Source organism: Macaca mulatta, chromosome 4 (assembly GCF_049350105.2).
Source record: "Macaca mulatta isolate MMU2019108-1 chromosome 4, T2T-MMU8v2.0, whole genome shotgun sequence".
NCBI lineage: Eukaryota > Metazoa > Chordata > Mammalia > Primates > Cercopithecidae > Macaca > Macaca mulatta.
In genome coordinates this window covers 123730089-123750027 of record NC_133409.1, presented here as the reverse complement: position 1 = coordinate 123750027, position 19939 = coordinate 123730089, and the positions used below count along the sequence as shown (strand labels likewise).

The 19939-nt window shown below is 33.7% G+C and overlaps 1 protein-coding gene across 1 annotated transcript in view; it reads right to left on the bottom strand.

The window, feature by feature from the left end:
* KHDRBS2 (KH RNA binding domain containing, signal transduction associated 2) overlaps window positions 1–19939 on the bottom strand; it is a 583766-nt gene that overhangs the window by 51509 nt on the left and 512318 nt on the right. The window contains exon 7 of the mRNA XM_015136629.3: window positions 1223–1305. Coding sequence (XP_014992115.1) covers window positions 1223–1305 — 83 coding nt within the window. The remainder of the gene's footprint in view (window positions 1–1222; window positions 1306–19939) is intronic.

Sequence of the window (19939 nt, the reverse complement as noted above, 5' to 3'; positions counted from 1 at the left end):
TAAAATTTCCCTTCAATACTTTTACTGTGCTGTCACTCACGCCATGGAAAACTCAAACTTCCTCAATACGTGTAGATTTCTTCTAATCTATAATGACCTTAAAGTTGTTTCTTTTTTGCCACTTCCCCTCACTCAAATATTACTTAAGTCCTAAAGGAGGTTTATTAATTAAGTCTCCATCGGTGCCAATAAAGTTGGCCAATAAATGATCAATGCTATAACGATTTTGCAACAATAAGTTCCATTGGCTTCTGTCAATCACATAAATGGGAGACTCACTTAACTATCACATAGGCCCCTTGTATTTTCCTATGAAATTTATAACATTTTAAAGAAGAAAACCTGTGGGTGATTGAATCTTCTAAAAATGCATTTGTTTTACATCTATTTTATTCATAGTTAACAAAAATAAAAGCCAGACTCAAACATTACATTATTGTATTGCTTCTTCTTACAAGACGTTCTAGAGAAGGTAAAACTGTGGTAACGAAAAACAGATAGTTGGTTTCCAGGGCCTGAGGATGAGGGAGAAGTTGACTACAAAGGGCCATGAAGAAGCATTTTTGGATGTGAAAATGCTCTATATCTTAACTTCGGTGGTCGTTACACAGTAGTTTGCATCTGCCAAACATATACAACTATATTCTAAATGGGTAAATTTCATTATATATAAATAACATCTCAATAAATCTGATTTTGAAGAAGTAAACAATCATTTATATCCCAAATTTTGGGTCAATCTAAAGAGATATATTCAACAATCAATATGAGATCTATCAAGAAAGCAAAGGAATGCTTGATTCCCTAAGATGTTTCAAGTATTTCCCTCTTTCCAGAGTACCAATGACATTTTATTATCTTTTACAAATCAATATGACATTTTAGGGAAAAAAAGCTACATTGAACAAGTGCCTTACTTTTATTAATGTCTTTTAAAAAATCTAAAAATAACATTTAGTTAAATGCAAGCTTATTTAATGAATTGATTGGTTACCATAATCATCTAGTCTCAGAATGACACACTACTATTTCTTTGTTTGCAGTTGCAAGGTTATTATAGTTTACCTCTCACAGTCTGGTAAGCAACTTAATAATTCAGAGAGATAATGGAGAAAAAACACTACTAGAAATCCTCACATGATATAATTGACATTCAGATTCAAGAAACAAAATTAATAAGAGATAATTCGGAGAAGGCTGCTTTAGATAGCAAATGCCTTACCTTTGTGTTTGGGTCGCATAGCTGTTATCATAAGCTTCATAGGTCTGGTCATCATATTCACCCCCGTAGCCATCATCATAACCCTGAGACAAAAAGTGGTAGAAACACCTGTTAGCAATCAATTTGATTAACTTTGATCTATTTTCAGTTAGCACAATTTTACACAATGTGATCTTGGTTTAGATTTTATGTTGGGTAAGTAACCACATATCACATTTTACTAGATTAATAATTCTCAAATAATCTTAAATAATATTTCATTGGTCAGGTATTAATGTTTATTAAACTCAGCATGTCACTGAAGCAGCAATACTTATCTAAGACTTATTTACAATTTTCATCAATAATAATGACTAAGAAATTCAAAATAAGTTTTTCTATTTGGGTATACAAGAACAACTGTGATAACCTAATGGTGGTGTTAACATGTTTGTTACTACCCCACTGGGAGTTTTTCTTCTCCTTTTAATAATCACAATTAAGACAGAAACTATAAACTACAGGATCCTTAAATTGTAGTCAGCTTTCAGTAAAAATTATGGAGTCATTGCTGATTAAAATAAATAAATAAAAGAAAAAAAGAGGGAAGAAAAAAGGAAAGAATAAGTGAAATAAAGACTTTGTGGTTGGGCCTGGTGGCTCACGCCTGTAATCCCAGCACTTGGCGAGGCCAAGGTGGGCAGATCAGCTGAGGTCAGGAGTTCGAGACCAGCCTGGCCAACATGGCGAAACCCCATCTCTACTAAAAAATACAAAAAAATTTAGCCAGGCATGGTGGTGTGCGCCTGTAATCCCAGTCACTCAGGAGGCTAACGCAGGGGAATCACTTGAACCTGGGAGGCAGAGGTTGCAGTGAGCTGAGATTGTGCCATTGCACTCCAGCCTGGGCAACAAGAGTGAAACTCTGTCTCAAAAAAAAAAAAAAAAAAAGAAAGGAAAAAATAAGACTTTGTGTACATGTGTACATTATATGATTTTTAAATCTAATAAGTAAAATAATGTTATGTGATGAGATTTATTACTCGAGTAAATTACACTAACAAGCTACTGCAGATTTGTCATAGCAGCATGTTCAAACAAGCTAGTAATTATACACTCCAGTTATCAATCACTCTGAATGATTTAGTTTTGTTTCTCTTTGTGGTCATTAATTTTAAACACTAGCCATCCATCTCGATTATTCCCTACTTCTGGAAAAACCTTCAGGTTTTCTGTGCCTGGTGCTGGTGCATCTCTTTCCCTGGAATACAATTCCACCCTCCACCCTACCCTACCACTTCATAAATTCTTTTCATTTCTGGAGGCTTACAAATCTCTCTTCATCGTGTTCAAGAGTTTCAGTAGAAAATACCTACATGTGAAATCTTTGACATTAACCTTGGCTAACACTTTTAAGTCCATTTAATGAAAAGACTAATATATTTATCAACTTAACAAACTTCTAAAAATTTTATTTATTTCTTCATTTTCATGTGGTTTAACCTTTATATAATGCTATTATTTACATATGAAGTTTTAATGTTCTACAGTTAATTTTAGTATTTATAAAATAATTACATGCAGATTATTTAGAAATAATACAAACAAGCTTATGTCCCAAAATAGTAGTTCCTTGTCATGTTCTCCTTTAACCTTCAGCTCTCTTTCAGTATTTTCATTGATTATTTTAGTATTTATTTTTGTGTTATTAAGTAATACAGCTAAGTGATTGTTGTTGGATTTATAAATTTTGTCATTTTCTATTGACTGTCCATTCCGGTTGTTAAATTTAGTTCTATTATTTCCCTTACTTATCTTCCCAGCATAGTTTCATCATAATTTTTTATTAGTCAATATTAATATTATTGAGTGACAATACATAATTGTATCCTCTTATGACATGAATTATTTAATATAATTCTGTTTTTATTCTCATACACCTTTTCCTTTCTTCCAAAGTTGATAATTATTCATTCATCTTATTATTTTCTTGGTTTTCCAAATATTTAGAAATGCCTCCATCAGTTGTCCCAATGGTCATATTAAACTAGTAGTAATATTTCTAAGATTCAAAGACATCAGCTCATCCATAATGTTTTTATGTGTAACATGGAGACTATGACTGGAAGAACTGTGTCATTGCACTCTGGTCCGCATTGATGAATTTCTAAGCCTGAAGGCCAAGGTGTTTTCCTAAGGCCTCTTTCACTATCGTTGGTATTGAATTTCCTTTGGCCAGATTCCATCTTTTCCTTGCTTTAATTTCTTGCCGAAACATCTCTTTCAATAACCTCTATTAAGAGACATTTTGGAGAAAAATATTTTGATTCTTTTTTGCTTAGCTTTACACTGCCCCCCTACTCACTGTAGCTTTTCTGTTTTTATTTTTTGGTGATAAATTTCAATTATACAAAAGTTGGAACAAGAGGTCAATGGAAACTCATCTACCCTTCACCTAGATTCAACAATTATTGACATTTTGTCTTATTTGTGTTACCTTATATATACATTTTTTTAAGAAACCATTTGCAAATTAGCTCCAGAAACATGATATTTTATCCCCAAATACTTCAGCTTTTATCTCCTGAGTGTAGGGACATTCTTCTACATAAATATATTATTATTACTCCTTAAAAATCACAATAATTTCACATTACTGTGAAGTCCCTAGTTAAATGTTCCCTAGTTAAATTGTCCCAAGTATTTATGAATTTTATAGCTATTTTAATCTTGCATAGCTATTTTTTAAAAATCAGAACCCAATAAAGAATTTTGAATTGCCTTTGATGATTATATCTGTTTAATGTTTTTAGAGCTAGCATAGTTCTCCAACCTTTTATTGCTTCCGACTTTTTTGAGTGGTCCAAACCAACTGTTTTGTACACCACCCCACATTCTGTATTTGTCTGATTATTCTCATAATTACATTCAGATTTAATATTTTTGAAAGAATGTTACATATGTGATATTGTGTTGTACATTTATGTTACTGGAAATTTTTACATTGTTGTCTCATACTTAATTGGTTGGGTGGAGAAGTCTAGGCTGAAAAAAATGACTTTTAATCAGAATTTTGAGAGCTTTGGTACAATACTTTTTACTATTCCATGTTAAAGTTGAGAAGTCCGATTACTTACACGTGACCTAGATTTGTTTTGTCTCTTTTTTATTTCTTCTGGATGCTTTTACAATTTTATCTTTGGTGTTCTGAAATTACAGCATGCAATGCCTTTGTGTATATAATATTAATATTGACTAATAAAAAGTTATGATGAAATTACTTTGGGAAGATAAGTAAGGGAAATAATAGAACTGAATTTAACAACCTGAATGGTTGTGTGTGTGTTTCTTTTCATTCATTGTGTTGGGTGCTCAATGAGCTCTTTCAATCTAGAGGCTTATATTCTTCAGTTGTGGAAACTGTCTCTCCATATTTTTTTCTTTCTTCCTTTTTTCTTTTTTTTTTTTTTTTTTAGAACCCTTACTAGTGAGATTGAGTCTTCTGGGTTGGCACAGTAAATTTACTTTTTTGTCCTATATGATATCTCTTATTATTTTTATGTTACTTCACACACACACACACACACACACACACACACACACACACACAACTGTTAGGATGTGGAGCGGATGTTTTGTGTTCTCAGGTATAGTTTAAGCATGCTATTCTTAGCCCAAGGTCTCATCTCCTTCGTGGCGGGACAAGGGTTAATTTCATAATTGGAGCTTTCTGGAGCTGCAAGAGTCAGGGCAGTCCAGCACTCTATCCTGAGGATCCACCTGGTCAGTTGTGAGGACATCCACAGGTGCTCCAAGGGGTGCAAACTTATTTTTAGGAATCAGGCTTTTAGTCCTTCACCAAGATTATAGAAATATGGCTTCACTCACCTTTATTTCTTACTCAGGACTCAAGATCTCTAGCTTCCAACAGGAGGCAAGGCAGTTTTAATTTGTTTGTTCTGTTCCACTTTATTTTTGTGTTTCTATTTCTGAGCAGGGAGGTACGAGAACCAGGGATGGCAGTAGGTACTTGTCTTCAGGGCTCCAGGGCTTCTGAAATCCCTATGCTTCCCCCATTTCCATCTGTTGAAATGCTACTGATTCCGCAAGGTCATTTTACATAATATCATCTTCAGAAATCTTTTCCTCTTTCTACTAACCACATATTATTAACACGTAGTTCTCCAAATTCCAATAGCCTGTTGTTTTGTCTCATTGTTCTTAAAATACCTAAACATATACTGTATTTATTTTCTATAATTTTCTCTCTTTTTAGAATTGAAGCTTCTGAAAAGCAAGGACTATATCATAGTTTATAACCTTTTTGATGTATTATAGTACTTAGCATAGTTTATTACATAGAATAGTAATTTAACAAATATATATTGAATTGTTAAATTAGCCAAAGGAGACTATTCTTATCCACTGTAGATATGGATTAACATAAATTAATCACCATTAAAAGATAATTGTTTCAAATAATAAATACATAGAGCTATTGTCTCTATTTATGAAGAATATCTTTACTATTTGGCTCAGGAAGATTATTTCATTTTACTCCCTCACTTACTCTTTTACTTCTTTAAATGTTACACAGAAAATCCACAGAGTAGATGGAAATCTTTCCTGTTAACCTAAAATTTCATAAAGCATATATAGTGCAATGTTCTCCAAATATCTGTACTTACTGTAAAAGGGACAGTAAATGGGGATATTTTTCTAATACTTGATGTATTTTTAAAACTATCATTTTATTAAGAAATGTGTATGTATATATTTATAAATATATATGTATGTATGTAAATGTATAGTACTACAAAACGGTAAACTATCATTAGACAACCATCACAAAATGAAAAGCATCGCAATGTTTAAGATGCCAACACTGCATCCTAAATGTTAAAAACAGACTGTAAGTTATTCATTGGCATATTCTTATTGCATAAATCAGATCGTTTTCCTAATGCTAGCACTAAGGAAGTAGTAGGTGGATTTCTGAAGAAGTGAGAAAAAAGCAAGAGTGTTCTAGCAGCTAGGGCAGGGAGAGACAACTGCAGAGCCATAAAAGGCATGGACTCCGGCGTTATTCTGTCTGCATTCAAATCCTGAATCCAAATAAGATTCCCAGATGTGGAAACTCATAAGATGTAGGGAAGAGTAAAGATAGAACATGGAATGTTTTACATAATACAGTTTTTATTCAGACCAATAAAGTTATAGAAAAAGAAAACCATAGTTCTAGGAAACCATATTTATGTGGTTTTCTTAAGACAAGCAAAAATATGCATTGTGCTGATGATGGTCTAAGGTAAATCACTAAAATAGACATGCTCCCTAAAAAGCCAGTCAGTATCTGCATGAGATTTAAGTTGAATATGAATATGCAATTAAGAAATCAAAACATAAAATATCAAAAATTCTGAAATGATACTTTTTCCATTTTTGCTTCATTGTTTTTGCTGTTTGAAGAAATTACTGTCTTATTATGTCCTGGCTTATTAGTATATTTCTACTAAAAAATACTACTTTATGGTACTTAAGTTATCAGAGTCCCAATGTAGAATTTCCTCAAGTACAAAAAGCACATCTGATGTGTCCAGTAAAAGAAAACTTCTAAATAAATTAACAATTTTAACTTTACTTTCTTTTAGCTGTAGACAGATGATTTGATATCTCCCACAAAAAAGAAAATACTCAAGGAGATATGATTCATTCCTCTCTGGAACATGGTCATGAGAAATATCTCTTCTAAGATTTCTTTCTATCTGTGAAGTTATAAATTCTTTAGTTTTCTATTCTTTGAGTCAAACAAGACAAGTCCTTACAGGATCCTTGTGAAACATAATCTCGAGTACTTCCTGAGTATTTGCTAAGTCCTCTACAATATACTTAAGGCACAATGTGAAGTGTGGGTCTAAAATGAAGACCTGAGCTATAATGAAAGAAGGCAATTTCTTTGTAGCTTGCTATGAATTATAGACCACTTTATGCATTTGGGTATTGGGCAAGCAGCATACAGGACAAATACGTGTTATCATAAACACATATCTTTACAAAACGAGCCCTTGTCAAATCTACTCTGGAAAATACATTTTTTTGTCTTTAATATGCCTACTAATTTCTCAAATTAATGAGGTCATTGACTTAAAACACTTATTATTGAACTATGATTTCCAATTTTGGGTTGTCAAATCTAATACTGGCTCTGCATATGAGCTTAAAATAATAGTAATTCATCAGATGTTATATTAACCACTGAATTACCTATTATCCAGGCATTAAACAGAAGAGAAGATTCAGACATAAATCCTATCTTTGAGAAGTTCTTATCCAGTGTAGTTCTGGTAAACGCTTAATAACTACCTCTCCAAAAAATTGTATGCACATGTGTGTATATGCACATATACATATAAATTACTGACATAAAGCACAGGATTTATAAATATAGAATTTATTATAAATTCTATAAACATATAACTTCAGTGTGACTTGCAAAATTTTTTGCAAAATCCACTATAAGTTTTTATAATTGTATTGCCACAATAGAATCCCAATACATCACAGCACAGATAAATGCTTGCTTATTATCTGATTCAGCAATGATGTCAATGTTATTGATAAACATGTAGGGTTCTGACATGACTGTTATTTGACACTTTTATTTATGTTTATTTATGTTGACCAGTAAAATTTCACCAGTAAAGTGAAACCTCAAATACATATGTCAGAATTTTACTTGTTTCTTAATGATAGGAGCAACTTTGCTCTGAATTAGACAATGGTTTTGACATACTGGAATAGTATTTCCTCAGTTTTGTGTTCCATTTACAATGTAAAGGCTACAGGCATAATACACTTTTAAATAAATAAAGTGTTCTGAATTAGACAATGGTTTTGACATGCTGGAAGAATATTTCCTCAATTTTGTGTTCCATTTACAATGTTAAGGCTATAGGGATAACTAACTTTTAAATGAAATCCGCATTAATAACATTTTTTCCATAGCTTTCTTACATCTAGATAATGAATAAAACAAAAAGTCAAGTCCTGGCTTTTAGCATTTGCCAATATCTGTAGTGTAAAAACTCCTATTATAGCTGATTTTAAGCTATCACCATGTTACCACTGAAAACACATTTGGGAAGAGGTGAACATTAACACACCATTATATGTTATTTCCACCAAACAGATACACTAGACATAAATAACCGAAAGAGCACAGATTCTAACAGATACTCATGAGTCTGTAAATGTTTATCTTCAATATAATCTATTTAATTCTAAGTTATGTAATTTAATTTTTAATAATGACTGTGTTTAACAATCAATTTACAAAACTCCTACAAATTTTACAAGAAATCTTGTGAGCCAGTATGAGTCACCTCTGCTCTTGGTTACTAGAAGATATCAACAAATGTATATGCAATTGAAATACCAAAGAAAGCACTCTAAGAGTATGTAACAGGTGCTATGGAAGTACACTGGAGGAATGGCTAAATAGGTCTGAGGATTTCAAGGAGAATTTCTACAAAAATGTATTGTTTGAGATTGGTGTTTCAGGATAAATAAATGTTTTTCAGGTGGACAAGCAGGTAAATGAGAGCATTCCATTTCCAGGTGCACCAAGTGTGAATGCATGGCATTATGAAAATAAATTGTGTTTGGTGAGCTGCTAGTAGCTGGATCTAACTAAAGCACAAAATGTCTAAGAAACAGTAGGGAGTTGGACTAAAGAGCAGAAGGGGTCAGGTCTGAATTGTTTTCTATAACTTGATAAAGGGTTTATCTGTATCTAGTAGGCAAGGAGCCATTGAAGGGTTCCAGGTGGCAGAACGACAAATTTAGATCAACATTTTATATATTTTATTTGACTCAAAAATAAAAATTACCAGGGCTTTTTAGAGTAGGCTCCATTTTCTCACTATTTTCTTGAACATGTTATCATAGTTACTGTGAAGTCCCTGAACGATAACTCTAACATCTGAATTACCCATGACTATTTTTTTCCTCTTAGTTTTTATTATTTGTTAATTGTTTTCAACATTCTTATGGCTTTTCACTGAACTGTTGATATGGTGTAAGGAAATTTGTGAAAGCTTTGGCTGATGGTATTTTCTTACAAAAAGCACTAAGTGTTTTCTTGCCAGGTCATTAGGATAGGAACAGGTAACCGTGATACCATTAAGAGTTGGTTTCAGGCAGCTGGATATACGGGTTTGAAGCTTAGACAGTTTGAGCTAGAGATATGGCTCTGGTAGTCATCAACATATACATGGCAACCATAATAACCACCATTGTGCACAGTGTCCACTGAGAAGAGAAACTTAACTTACAGAGAGCTCTACGTGAACACAATGTTCCAAGCACTACTTCCCCTCTAGGAAATGAGGGCACAAGGTCAGCTGTAATAAATATATTTTGTACAGAAAGACCCCACTTAAAAAAATCAGTCTTGAATTTACACAAAAGATATTATTTCTTTAAAGGCCTTATTAAATCCCCATGCCAATGTTTTTTGTTGTTGTTGTTGTTGTTCTTGTTTAACGGAGACCTGTGAAAATTTCTGGCTCTTCTTTTACGTGCATTACTACCCCATAGACACAGAATCAAAAAGTTCCAAAAAGAAAAACAATGGAAACATAAACAGAATATATGTTAAACTACCTGTAGATGGAGCTTTTCTAATCAGCACTAGTTTACAGAGTCTAAGATATTTGAAGATTGCTTGTAACTCAGAAAAGGGAATCATCACATAAAAACAGTTTAGAAACATCTCACCACATATTTAGAAAATAAATGTGTTTTGAAACTATTATATGACATCACTGACAGTTCAGATAATTTTTAAAAATCATTTCAACTTTTATTCTAGATTAAGGGGGTACCTATGCATGTTTGTTACATGAGTATACTGCATTATGCTGAGGTTTGGGGTATAAATAGTCCTATCACCCAGGTAGTGAGTATAGGACTCAATAGGTAGTTTTTCTTTACCTATTTAAAAAGTCAATTAGGACCACAGGAAATTGCCATTTTTGTAAGTCAAAAATTGTCAAATGTTGGTAATTTCCTAAGGTTCAACGTAATGCTAATATTAGAAACTGTGAAATTGGCATGTTTTTGTCAACTAAAGAGAACAAAAGTGTCTTGTGGTACCGGAAAGTTATTGTGGCTTCTAGAAGAAAATAATGTAGAAACTTAAATGATATGAAATGTCATCCTGACTCTGTTATATACCCACATTTTCCGTAAAGAGTTTAAAAATTAACAGGTCTTTGTGACAGATTTAGCATCTGTTCATTATTTTCATTTGGATTTTATTTTCTATAAAAGGTCAGCAGGTATTACAATAAAATACATAAATTAAGGGAAGTAATGTGAAATATTCTTATACAATTGAGAGAAAAATAAAGTGAAGAAAGCAATAATAATCAAGAACCATAAAAGATTCTATAATTAAGTAATTTAATTATGAGGGTCAAGATAATAAATTGTCACCGAAAACTAAAATGCTAGGCACAAAAGCGATTTGCAAATGCTGCCCTTTAATATTATTGAATGTAATTAACAGATCAGATAGGAACTTAACATTTAAGTTACTTTACGAAGTGTGGTTAATTCTTAAAAACACATCCCTGTCTTAGCTCATTTAGACCATAAAATGCATAGAATGTCTACTTCATATATGATCTCTTGTTACTACAAAAGCACTTCATGGTAATAATTAAAAATTTAAAACATAAAATATTACTAAAACAAAAACTAACTGTACAATGCCAATATTTTGATAGTTAATATTTCTTTAGGATATAAATTATTAATGCTTGTGTAGCCTCTTGACCATAGGTTACTTATGTATTTCCAAGAAAAAATATTTCCATGTATTTTTTCTTAAAAATGTTACATTCTGTCTGTGATATTGTTACATTCTCTCTCTGATATTGTATAATTGAGTTTCTGATAAAATAAGAAATACTTTAATAGTCTCTTCCATCTCTTTTTTCCCATTGAAAGCGTGACTAGATTGCTGGCTTGGGATAATATGGCAATGGTTACTCCCCAGTATGCAGCTTTTGTTGCTGATGCAACATGAGAACTCATTATGTGTTCAAAACCATATGAGAGCATAAAGGTCCACATCCTCATTGAGGTCATTAAACCTAACAGTTTAGCTCTGTAATTAGGCAATATACTTAAATCTTTGGAGTTTTCTATAGAAATCAGAAAATCAGTCTCTAATAAAAGGAAGCTATTCTGTACCTTCCTTTCCTATGTTGATTGTAGCTGCTAAACAATTTTCCCTTATATATGTACACTCAATATGAAGGCTGGAAATTACATATTTCTGAAATCTAGATTCTTTGGAAATTAAAAGTTCCCCTGGAACTATAAGACATTCTCTGACAGCCATGCATATGCAACCCAGTATTCTACATTAAGAAATTAATCTCTGAGGAGGCTAATGCTAACTTTTCAATCAGCCCAGTAAAATCAAATAACAAACCTCAAGGACACTTGTGGAAGTTGTATATATTTAAAAATAAAATTAATAATATCTCATTCAACTGAACACCATTCATAATCATATATAACAAGCATGCACTGGGAGATCTGTAAGAGCCAGTATGTGAAGCACTCACATACAGCCATTTTGTTAAAAACCAAAATCAAGGCTATATGGCATGTTCTGCATCTTTACACTTACTTAACAGATCAGGAAAATGAGAAATAATTTCACAAGACCACAGTCCACTAGGAAGTGTCTTGGCTACAATGTAAACTCAGTTCTCTGGCACTGTCTAGTATTTAATCTCTAGTTGCTTTACTAAAGGCCTAATATCATTAATGGCAAAATATAATTCTCATGACTTTTTAAATAATTTCAGTAAGTTTACAATAATAACACAAACACAATTTGGAATTTTACCTGTTAAAACATATACTGAAGAAAAATGAAAAAAAATATTTGGGGTTAATAATTTTGTATTATATTTTTAAAAATCAGTGTTTTATCTTTAAATTGATATGCAGTTTCATGAGAATATAAAATGTAAAGAACTATGCATATCTGGAATTTTAATGTACTTTAAGTTAATAAGCTAGTCTATTACTGTGTCATGGATGCTGGCAGAAGACATAACTCTTGGGTCAAAAACAAGGGACTTTATTATTCTCAATAAATTAAAAGTCAAACCTTCATATTGGCTTGCCCCACATCCCACAGGGCAATGCAAGTGGGTCTAGGTTAGATTCCTGTACACTCAGTGGGTTGTATTGCAGGGTAGGAACAGTGAGCTCATGGAATTTAAAGTAAGTGGAAGCAAACCTGCTCTTACTTTGGGGATAGATGCTACTCTATTCTTTATGTTGCTAGCTGCAAGCACAGTCCTGAAAAATCACCCCGGTAAAGAGTAATTAGGGCATTGTATTCTTGGCATAACCAGCCAGAAAGTGCAAGGATGTTCAGGTTCCATAGCAAATTGTGTCTCCTACCAAGAGATGAGCAAAACACATGAAAACTGGGAGTCCTTCAAAAGTGATTTGCTGTATTGAGGAGGGAAGGGCAGATGGTTATACTGTTTCCTTATTTGATATCTGCAGCAAATGACAATATGTGCCTTTACTTTTATCTCTTCAGCAAAATTTACCATGCTTTATCCTTTTTATTCTGGATTCCCTTTGTCTTCTAGAGTTCTATATAACATTTTACCCAAGGGCAGGACAAGCCAGTAATCTTTTCTTATTAGGAGAAACAAACATTGTCAATTGTGAGATATTATCTCCTAACAAACATGGCTATTTTAGTAAGACTACACAGTTCCTACAGAATATTAAGATTTATTACCGTAACTTTCAAATCTGTTTTCCTTTTTTTGGAAAGAATGACTGAAAATTAATTTCAATAGTTTTACAAGTTATTTTTGGTGATGAACACTATTTAATGTGATTTAGGTTTCCAAGTAGGTGACTCTTAATCATGAACAGCTGAATTAATTTCCTGTTTAAAAAGGAAGCAATATAATTAACAAAAGTACATTATAAACTCTAGATTAAAAAATAATAAAACTTGGTGCCTGGTGGGGACAAAGGAAAATTTGGCTATTTAGAGATTGCTTCTAGGCTATAATTAAAATGAGATATCCTGAAACATTTTAGCAATTTTTCTCTAGTATGACATGAAAGGATGTTAACTTTGTGTTTTTTGAAAATATTCAGTTGTCAGTAGGTTTCCCTCTACTCCCATTTTTATAAATGCCTTTTAACACCTTAGAAATCAGGTAGCAATCTGTTCAACCCAGTTAATGAACAGAACTATGACTAATGAAACTGGAGTTTAGAGTAATGAAGTGGTAGTTTGCTAATGGATCTATTTTAAATGTGTTCGTGCTTTATGTACTTCATATTGTAGGCATCCTTACTGCTCCAGAATAGAGCCCAAAGCAAAGGCTGTAAAAACTCAGTGGCATATCTCTAACACCTTCTAACACACTCACCAGAAAGAGACAGATAAAATTGTTAATGCTGTCATGACTAAGAACAAGATCAAGTTTTAGAAGCCAACTCATGTTTTTCACTTCTAAGTACCAAAAGGTTAAAGATGAATAAAAGGGCATAGGCATATCTTACTATATTTCTAATCATAGAAATCCAGCAGACTGGCCACACAAGAGGAGAGCTGTTGTTTCTAAAAGGGTCTGTTTTAATGCCAATTACCTGTATAGTGCCTTGAGGTTGCTCCTGTGTGCCTTTTATTTTATTTTATTTATTTGTTCACACCTTTAAGTGGCATTTAAAATACTTGCTAATTGTGTTCTCCTTAACTATATCGTCCTTAAGAGCAAAGAGTGTGTGTCTTGTATTTCTTTAGAATTTGCCCTATTTCCGTTGTCCCACCAGTCACTTAGACTTAGTACTTACTTTTTTTCCCCCCAAAAGATTTTATTTTATTTTATTTTTATTTCACTTTAAGTTCCAGGATACAAGTGCAGAATGTGAAGGTTTGTTACACAGGTATACATGTGCCGTGGTGGTTTCCTGCTCCAATCTACCAGAAAGAGACAGATAAAATTGTTAATGCTGTCGTGACTAAGAAGAGGATCAAGTTTCAGATGACAAGTTTAGAAGACATCATCTAGGGTTTAAGCCCTGCATGCATTAAGTATTTGTCTTAATGCTCTCCCTCCTCTTGTCCCCCACCCCCAACAGGCCACGGTGTGTGTTGTTGCCCTCCCTGTGTCCACGTGTTCTAATTGTTCAACTCCCACTTAAGAGTGAGAATATGTGGTGTTTGGTTTGCTGTTCCTGTGTTAGTTTGCTGAGGATGATGGTTTTTAGCTTCATCCATGTGCCTGCAAAGGACAAGAACTCATTAATTGTTTATGGATGCATAGTATTCTATGATGTATATGTGCTCCCACATTTTCTTTACCTAGTCTATCATTGATGGGCATTTGAGTTGTTCCATGTTTTTGCTATTGCAAATAGTGCTGCAATAAACATCCATGGGCATGTGTCTTTATAGAAGAATTTATATTGATTTGGTTATATATCCAGTAATGGGATTGCTGGGTCAAATAGTATTTCTCAGTGGTATTTCTCAAATAGTACTACTCAAGATGGATTAAAGACATAAATGTAAAACCCAAAACCATAAAAACCCTAGAAGAAAACCTAGGCAATACCATGCAGGACACAAGCGTGGGCAAAGACTTAATGACTAAAACACTAAAGGCAATAGCAACAAAAGCCACAACTGACAACTGTTATCTAATTAAACTAAATAGCTTCTGCATAGCAAAAGAAACTAGTATCAGAGTGAACAGGCAACCTACAGAATGGGTAAAATTTTTGCAATCTACCCATCTGACAAAGGTTTAATATCCTGAATCTACAAGGAACTTAAACAAATGTAAAAACAAAAAACAAAAACAAAAAACAACAACCCCATCAAAAAGTGGGCAAAGGATATGAACAGAGATTTTTCAGAAGAAGACATAAAAAGTTCATCATTTCTCTGTGTTTCATATTGCTATGTTAGGACATAAGAAACGAAAGCTTAAAATGTTGTCATCATCATAGCTGATCTGATTCAAATTATCTAATTCAACCTGTGTTAGAGAATGAATTAGGAAAACCAGAACAAAAACAACATAAGAAAACAATATCCCATAATGATTCCTGCCACACTTCTTGGTGTTATGTTGGTTGTTGAAAAGGAATTTTATAGCTTTTAAATAAGAGTATGATGATATGATGCACCTATTTAATATTTTTAAATTTTTGCCCCCAAAATACTTCAGTTCTGATCTTTAGTAATATTTTTTCAATTAGAAAGAATTTAAGAACCAATCACTTCCATTGATAAATATAAAGCAATTTTTACACATTATTTCACACAACTATTAGTTTCTAATAAATTATGCATGACAAATGCATATCAAAATGAAGTAATTAATATTCTATAAGCCAGTTAAGTAATCTTCATTTTCATGGTGGCTATTTTTCTATTATATGGTACCGAATGTAACAAAAATTCCTCTGTTATCCTGAAAGGAAGGCATTTCTAATTGCTTTGGGATTCTTATGATTAGAAACATATTAACAATGCCCTTGTAGTCATCTTTAACCTCTGGTACGTAAGAGTAAACAGCATGAGTTGCTTCTAAAATTTAATACTGTTCTTAGTCATGACGGAATTACCAATTTTATTTTCCCAGAATGTTGTTTTCTATTTAGCAGTGCTGGTTAACAGATAAAATGTAAATGTTCAGGTTAACTAAGTTATTAATAATAAAGTATTTTTATATTATTTGAATAGGGAGGGGCCTCACTGCTTACTTAGGTTTAGTTCTGATCTTTAATTTTTTTTTTTTTTTTTTTGAGACAGACTCTCACACTGTTGGTTGAGCTGGAGTGCAGTGGTGTGATCTCAGCTAACTGCAACCTCTGCCTCTGGGGTTCAAGCGATTCTCCTGCTCAGCCTCCCAAGTAGCTGCAATTACAGGTGCCTGCCACCATGCCCAGCTAATTTTTTGTATTTTTAGGAGAGACGGGGTTTCACTATGTTGGACAGGCTGGCCTCAAACTCCTGACCTCATGATCCGCCTGCCTTGGCCTCCCAAAGTGCTGGGATTACAGGCGTGAGCCACCACAACTGGATTTAATATTCAATTTTTAAAATTACTCTCTCCTACACTGGTAAGGGTATTTATTTACTTATTCATTTATTTATTTATTTTTGATAGCTCAGGCTTTGCTTAGGGCTGATGACTTAGGGCTACCCTGGAAACCACCAGTCCTGGAAGCCCACCAGGTGAGCAGGAAGAGGCTCTCTATCAATATTGCAAACTCAACAGCTCTACATTAAGTTTCACATAAGATGTCTTTGAATAATTCTATCTGAAAAGTTTTCAAATATGTTAGTGTACAACATTCTGCTGTATTAATAAACATTTTTGCATATTCTATTGAAACTACCAAATGTAAGTTATATGGGCTAAAAATAAGTTTGCCATATAGAGACCAAAATTTTCATCAAAGGACAATTCAAATTGCTATATTATTCTATTAACTATTTATTTTCTGGGTAGTGATTCATTTCTTTCCAAATTTAGCATTGTGTTGGTTTGTAATGTTAAAACTCCTGTTATACATCACACTTGGAGACTTCATATATGCTAGTATAGTGCTGTCCAATAGCTCTTTCTGTGCTAATGGAAATTCTCTATGCCCTGTGCTATGCAATACGATATTCATGAGTCAGTGTGGTTAATGGGCACTTAAATGTAGCCAGTATGACCAAGGAAATGAATTTTAAATTTTATTTAATTTTATTTAATTTTCAATTTTTTAATTATATTTAAGTTCTAGGGTACATGTGCACAACGTGCAGGTTTGTTACATATGTATACATGTGACACGTTGGTGTGCTGCACCTATTAACTCATCGTTTACATTAGGTATATCTCCTAATGCTATCACTTCCCCCTCCCCTCACCCCACAACAGGTTCTGGTGTGTGATGTTCCCCTCCCTATGTCCAAGTGTTCTCATTGTTCAATTCCCATCTATGAGTGAGAACATGGGTGTTTGGTTTTCTGTTTTTGAGATAGCTTGCTGAGAATGATGGTTTCCAGCTGCATCCATGTCCTTACAAAGGACATGAACTCATCCTTTTTTATGGCTCCATAGTATTCCATGGTATATATGTGCACATTTTCTTAACCCAGTCTGTCATTGATGGACATTTGGGTTGGTTCCAAGTCTTTGCTATTGTGAACAGTGTCGCAATAAACATATGTGTGCATGTGTCTTTATAGCAGCATGATTTATAATCCTTTGGGTATATACCCAGTAATGGAATGGCTGGGTCAAATGGTATTTCTAGTTCTAGATCCTTGAGGAATTGCCACACTGTCTTCCACAATGGTTGAACTAGTTTACAGTCCCACCAACAGTGTAAAAATGTTCCTGTTTCTCCACATCCTCTCCAGCACCTGTTGTTTCCTGACTTTTTAATGATTGCCATTCTAACTGGTGTGAGATGGTATCTCATTGTGGTTTTGATTTGCATTTCTCTGATGGCTAGTGATGATAAGCATTTTTTCATGTGTCTGTCGGCTGCATAAATGTCTTCTTTTGAGAAGTGTCTGTTCATATCCTTTGCCCACTTTTTGATGGGGTTGTTTGTTTTTTTCTTGTAAATTTGTTTGAGTTCTTGGTAGGTTCTGGATATTAGCCATTTGTCAGATAAGTAGATTGTAAAAATTTTCTCCCATTCTGTAGGTTGCCTGTTCACTCTGATGGTAGTTTCTTTTGCTGTGCAGAAGCTCTTTAGTTTAATTAGATCCCATTTGTCAATTTTGGCTTTTGTTGCCATTGCTTTTGGCATTTTAGACTTGAAGTCCTTGCCCATGCCTATGTACTCAATGGTATTGCCTAGGTTTTCTTCTAGGGTTTTTATGCTTTTAGGTCTAACATATAAGTCTCTAATCCATCTTGAATTAATTTTTGTATAAGATGTAAGGAAGGGATCCTGTTTCAGGTTTCTACTTATGGCTAGCCAGTTTTCCCAGCACCATTTATTAAATAGGGAATCTTTTCCCCATTTCTTGTTTTTGTCAAGTTTGTCAAAGATCAGATGGCTGTAGATGTGTGGTATTATTTCTGAGGACTCTGTTCTGTTCCATTGGTCTACATCTCTGTTTTGGTACCAGTACCATGCTGTTTTGATTGCTGTAGCCTTGTAGTATAGTTTGAAGTCAGGTAGAATCCAGGAACTGGTGTTTTGAAAAGATCAACAAAATTGATAGACTGCTAGCAAGACTAATAAAGAAGAAAAGAGAGAAGAATCAAATAGATGCAATAAAAAATGATAAAGGGGATATCACCACCGACCCCACAGAAATACAAACTACCATCAGAGAATACTATAAACACCTCTACACAAATAAACTAGAAAACCTAGAAGAAATAGATAAATTCCTGGACACATATACTCTCCCAAGACTAAACAAGGAAGAAGTTGAATGCCTGAATAGACCAATAACAGGCTCTAAAATTGAGGCAATAATTAATAGCCTACCAACCAAAAAACGTCCAGTACCAGATGGATTCACAGCTGAATTATACCAGAGGTACAAGGAGGAGCTGGTGCCATTCCTTCTGAAACTATTCCAATCAAGAGAAAAGGAGGGAATTCTCCCTAACTCATTTTATGAGGCCAACATCATCCTGATACCAAAGCCTGGCAGAGATACAATGAAAAAAGAGAATTTTAGACCAATATCCCTGATGAACATCAATGCAAAAATCCTCAAGAAAATCCTGGCAAACCGAATCCAGCAACACATCAAAAAGCTTATCCACCATGATCAAGTGAGCTTCATTTCTGGGATGCAAGGCTGGTTCAACATATGCAAATCAATAAACGTAATCCAGCATATAAACAGAACCAAAGACAAAAACCACATGATTATCTCAATAGATGCAGAAAAGGTCTTTGACAAAATTCAAAAGCCCTTCATACTAAAAACTCTCAATAAATTCGGTATTGATGGAACGTATCTCAAAATAATAAGAATTATTTATGACAAACCCACAGCCAATATCATACTAAATGGGCAAAAATTGGAAGCATTCCCCTTGAAAACTGGCACAAGACAGGGATGCCCTCTCTCACGACTCCTACTCAACATAGTGTTGGAAATTCTGGCCAAGGCAATCAGGCAAGAGAAAGAAATGAAGGGTATTCAATTAGGAAAAGAGGAAGTCAAATTGTCCCTGTTTGCAGATGACATGATTGTATATTTAGAAAACCCCATCATCTTAACCCAAAATCTCCGTAAGCTGATAAGCAACTTCAGCAAAGTCTCAGGATACAAAATCAATGTGCAACAATCACAAGCATTCTTATACACCAATAACACACAAACAGAGAGCCAAATCATGACTGAACTCCCATTCACAATTGCTTCAAAGAGAATAAAATACCTAGGAATCCAACTTACAAGGGATGTGAAGGAGCTCTTCAAGGAGAACTACAAACCACTGCTCAATGAAATAAAAGAGGACACAAACAAGTGAAAGAACATTCGATGCTCATGGATAGGAAGAATCAGTATCATGAAAATGGCCATACTTCCCAAGGTAATTTATAGATTCAATGCCATCCCCAGCAAGCTACCAATGACTTTCTTCACAGAATTGGAAAAAACTACTTTAAAGTTCATATGGAACC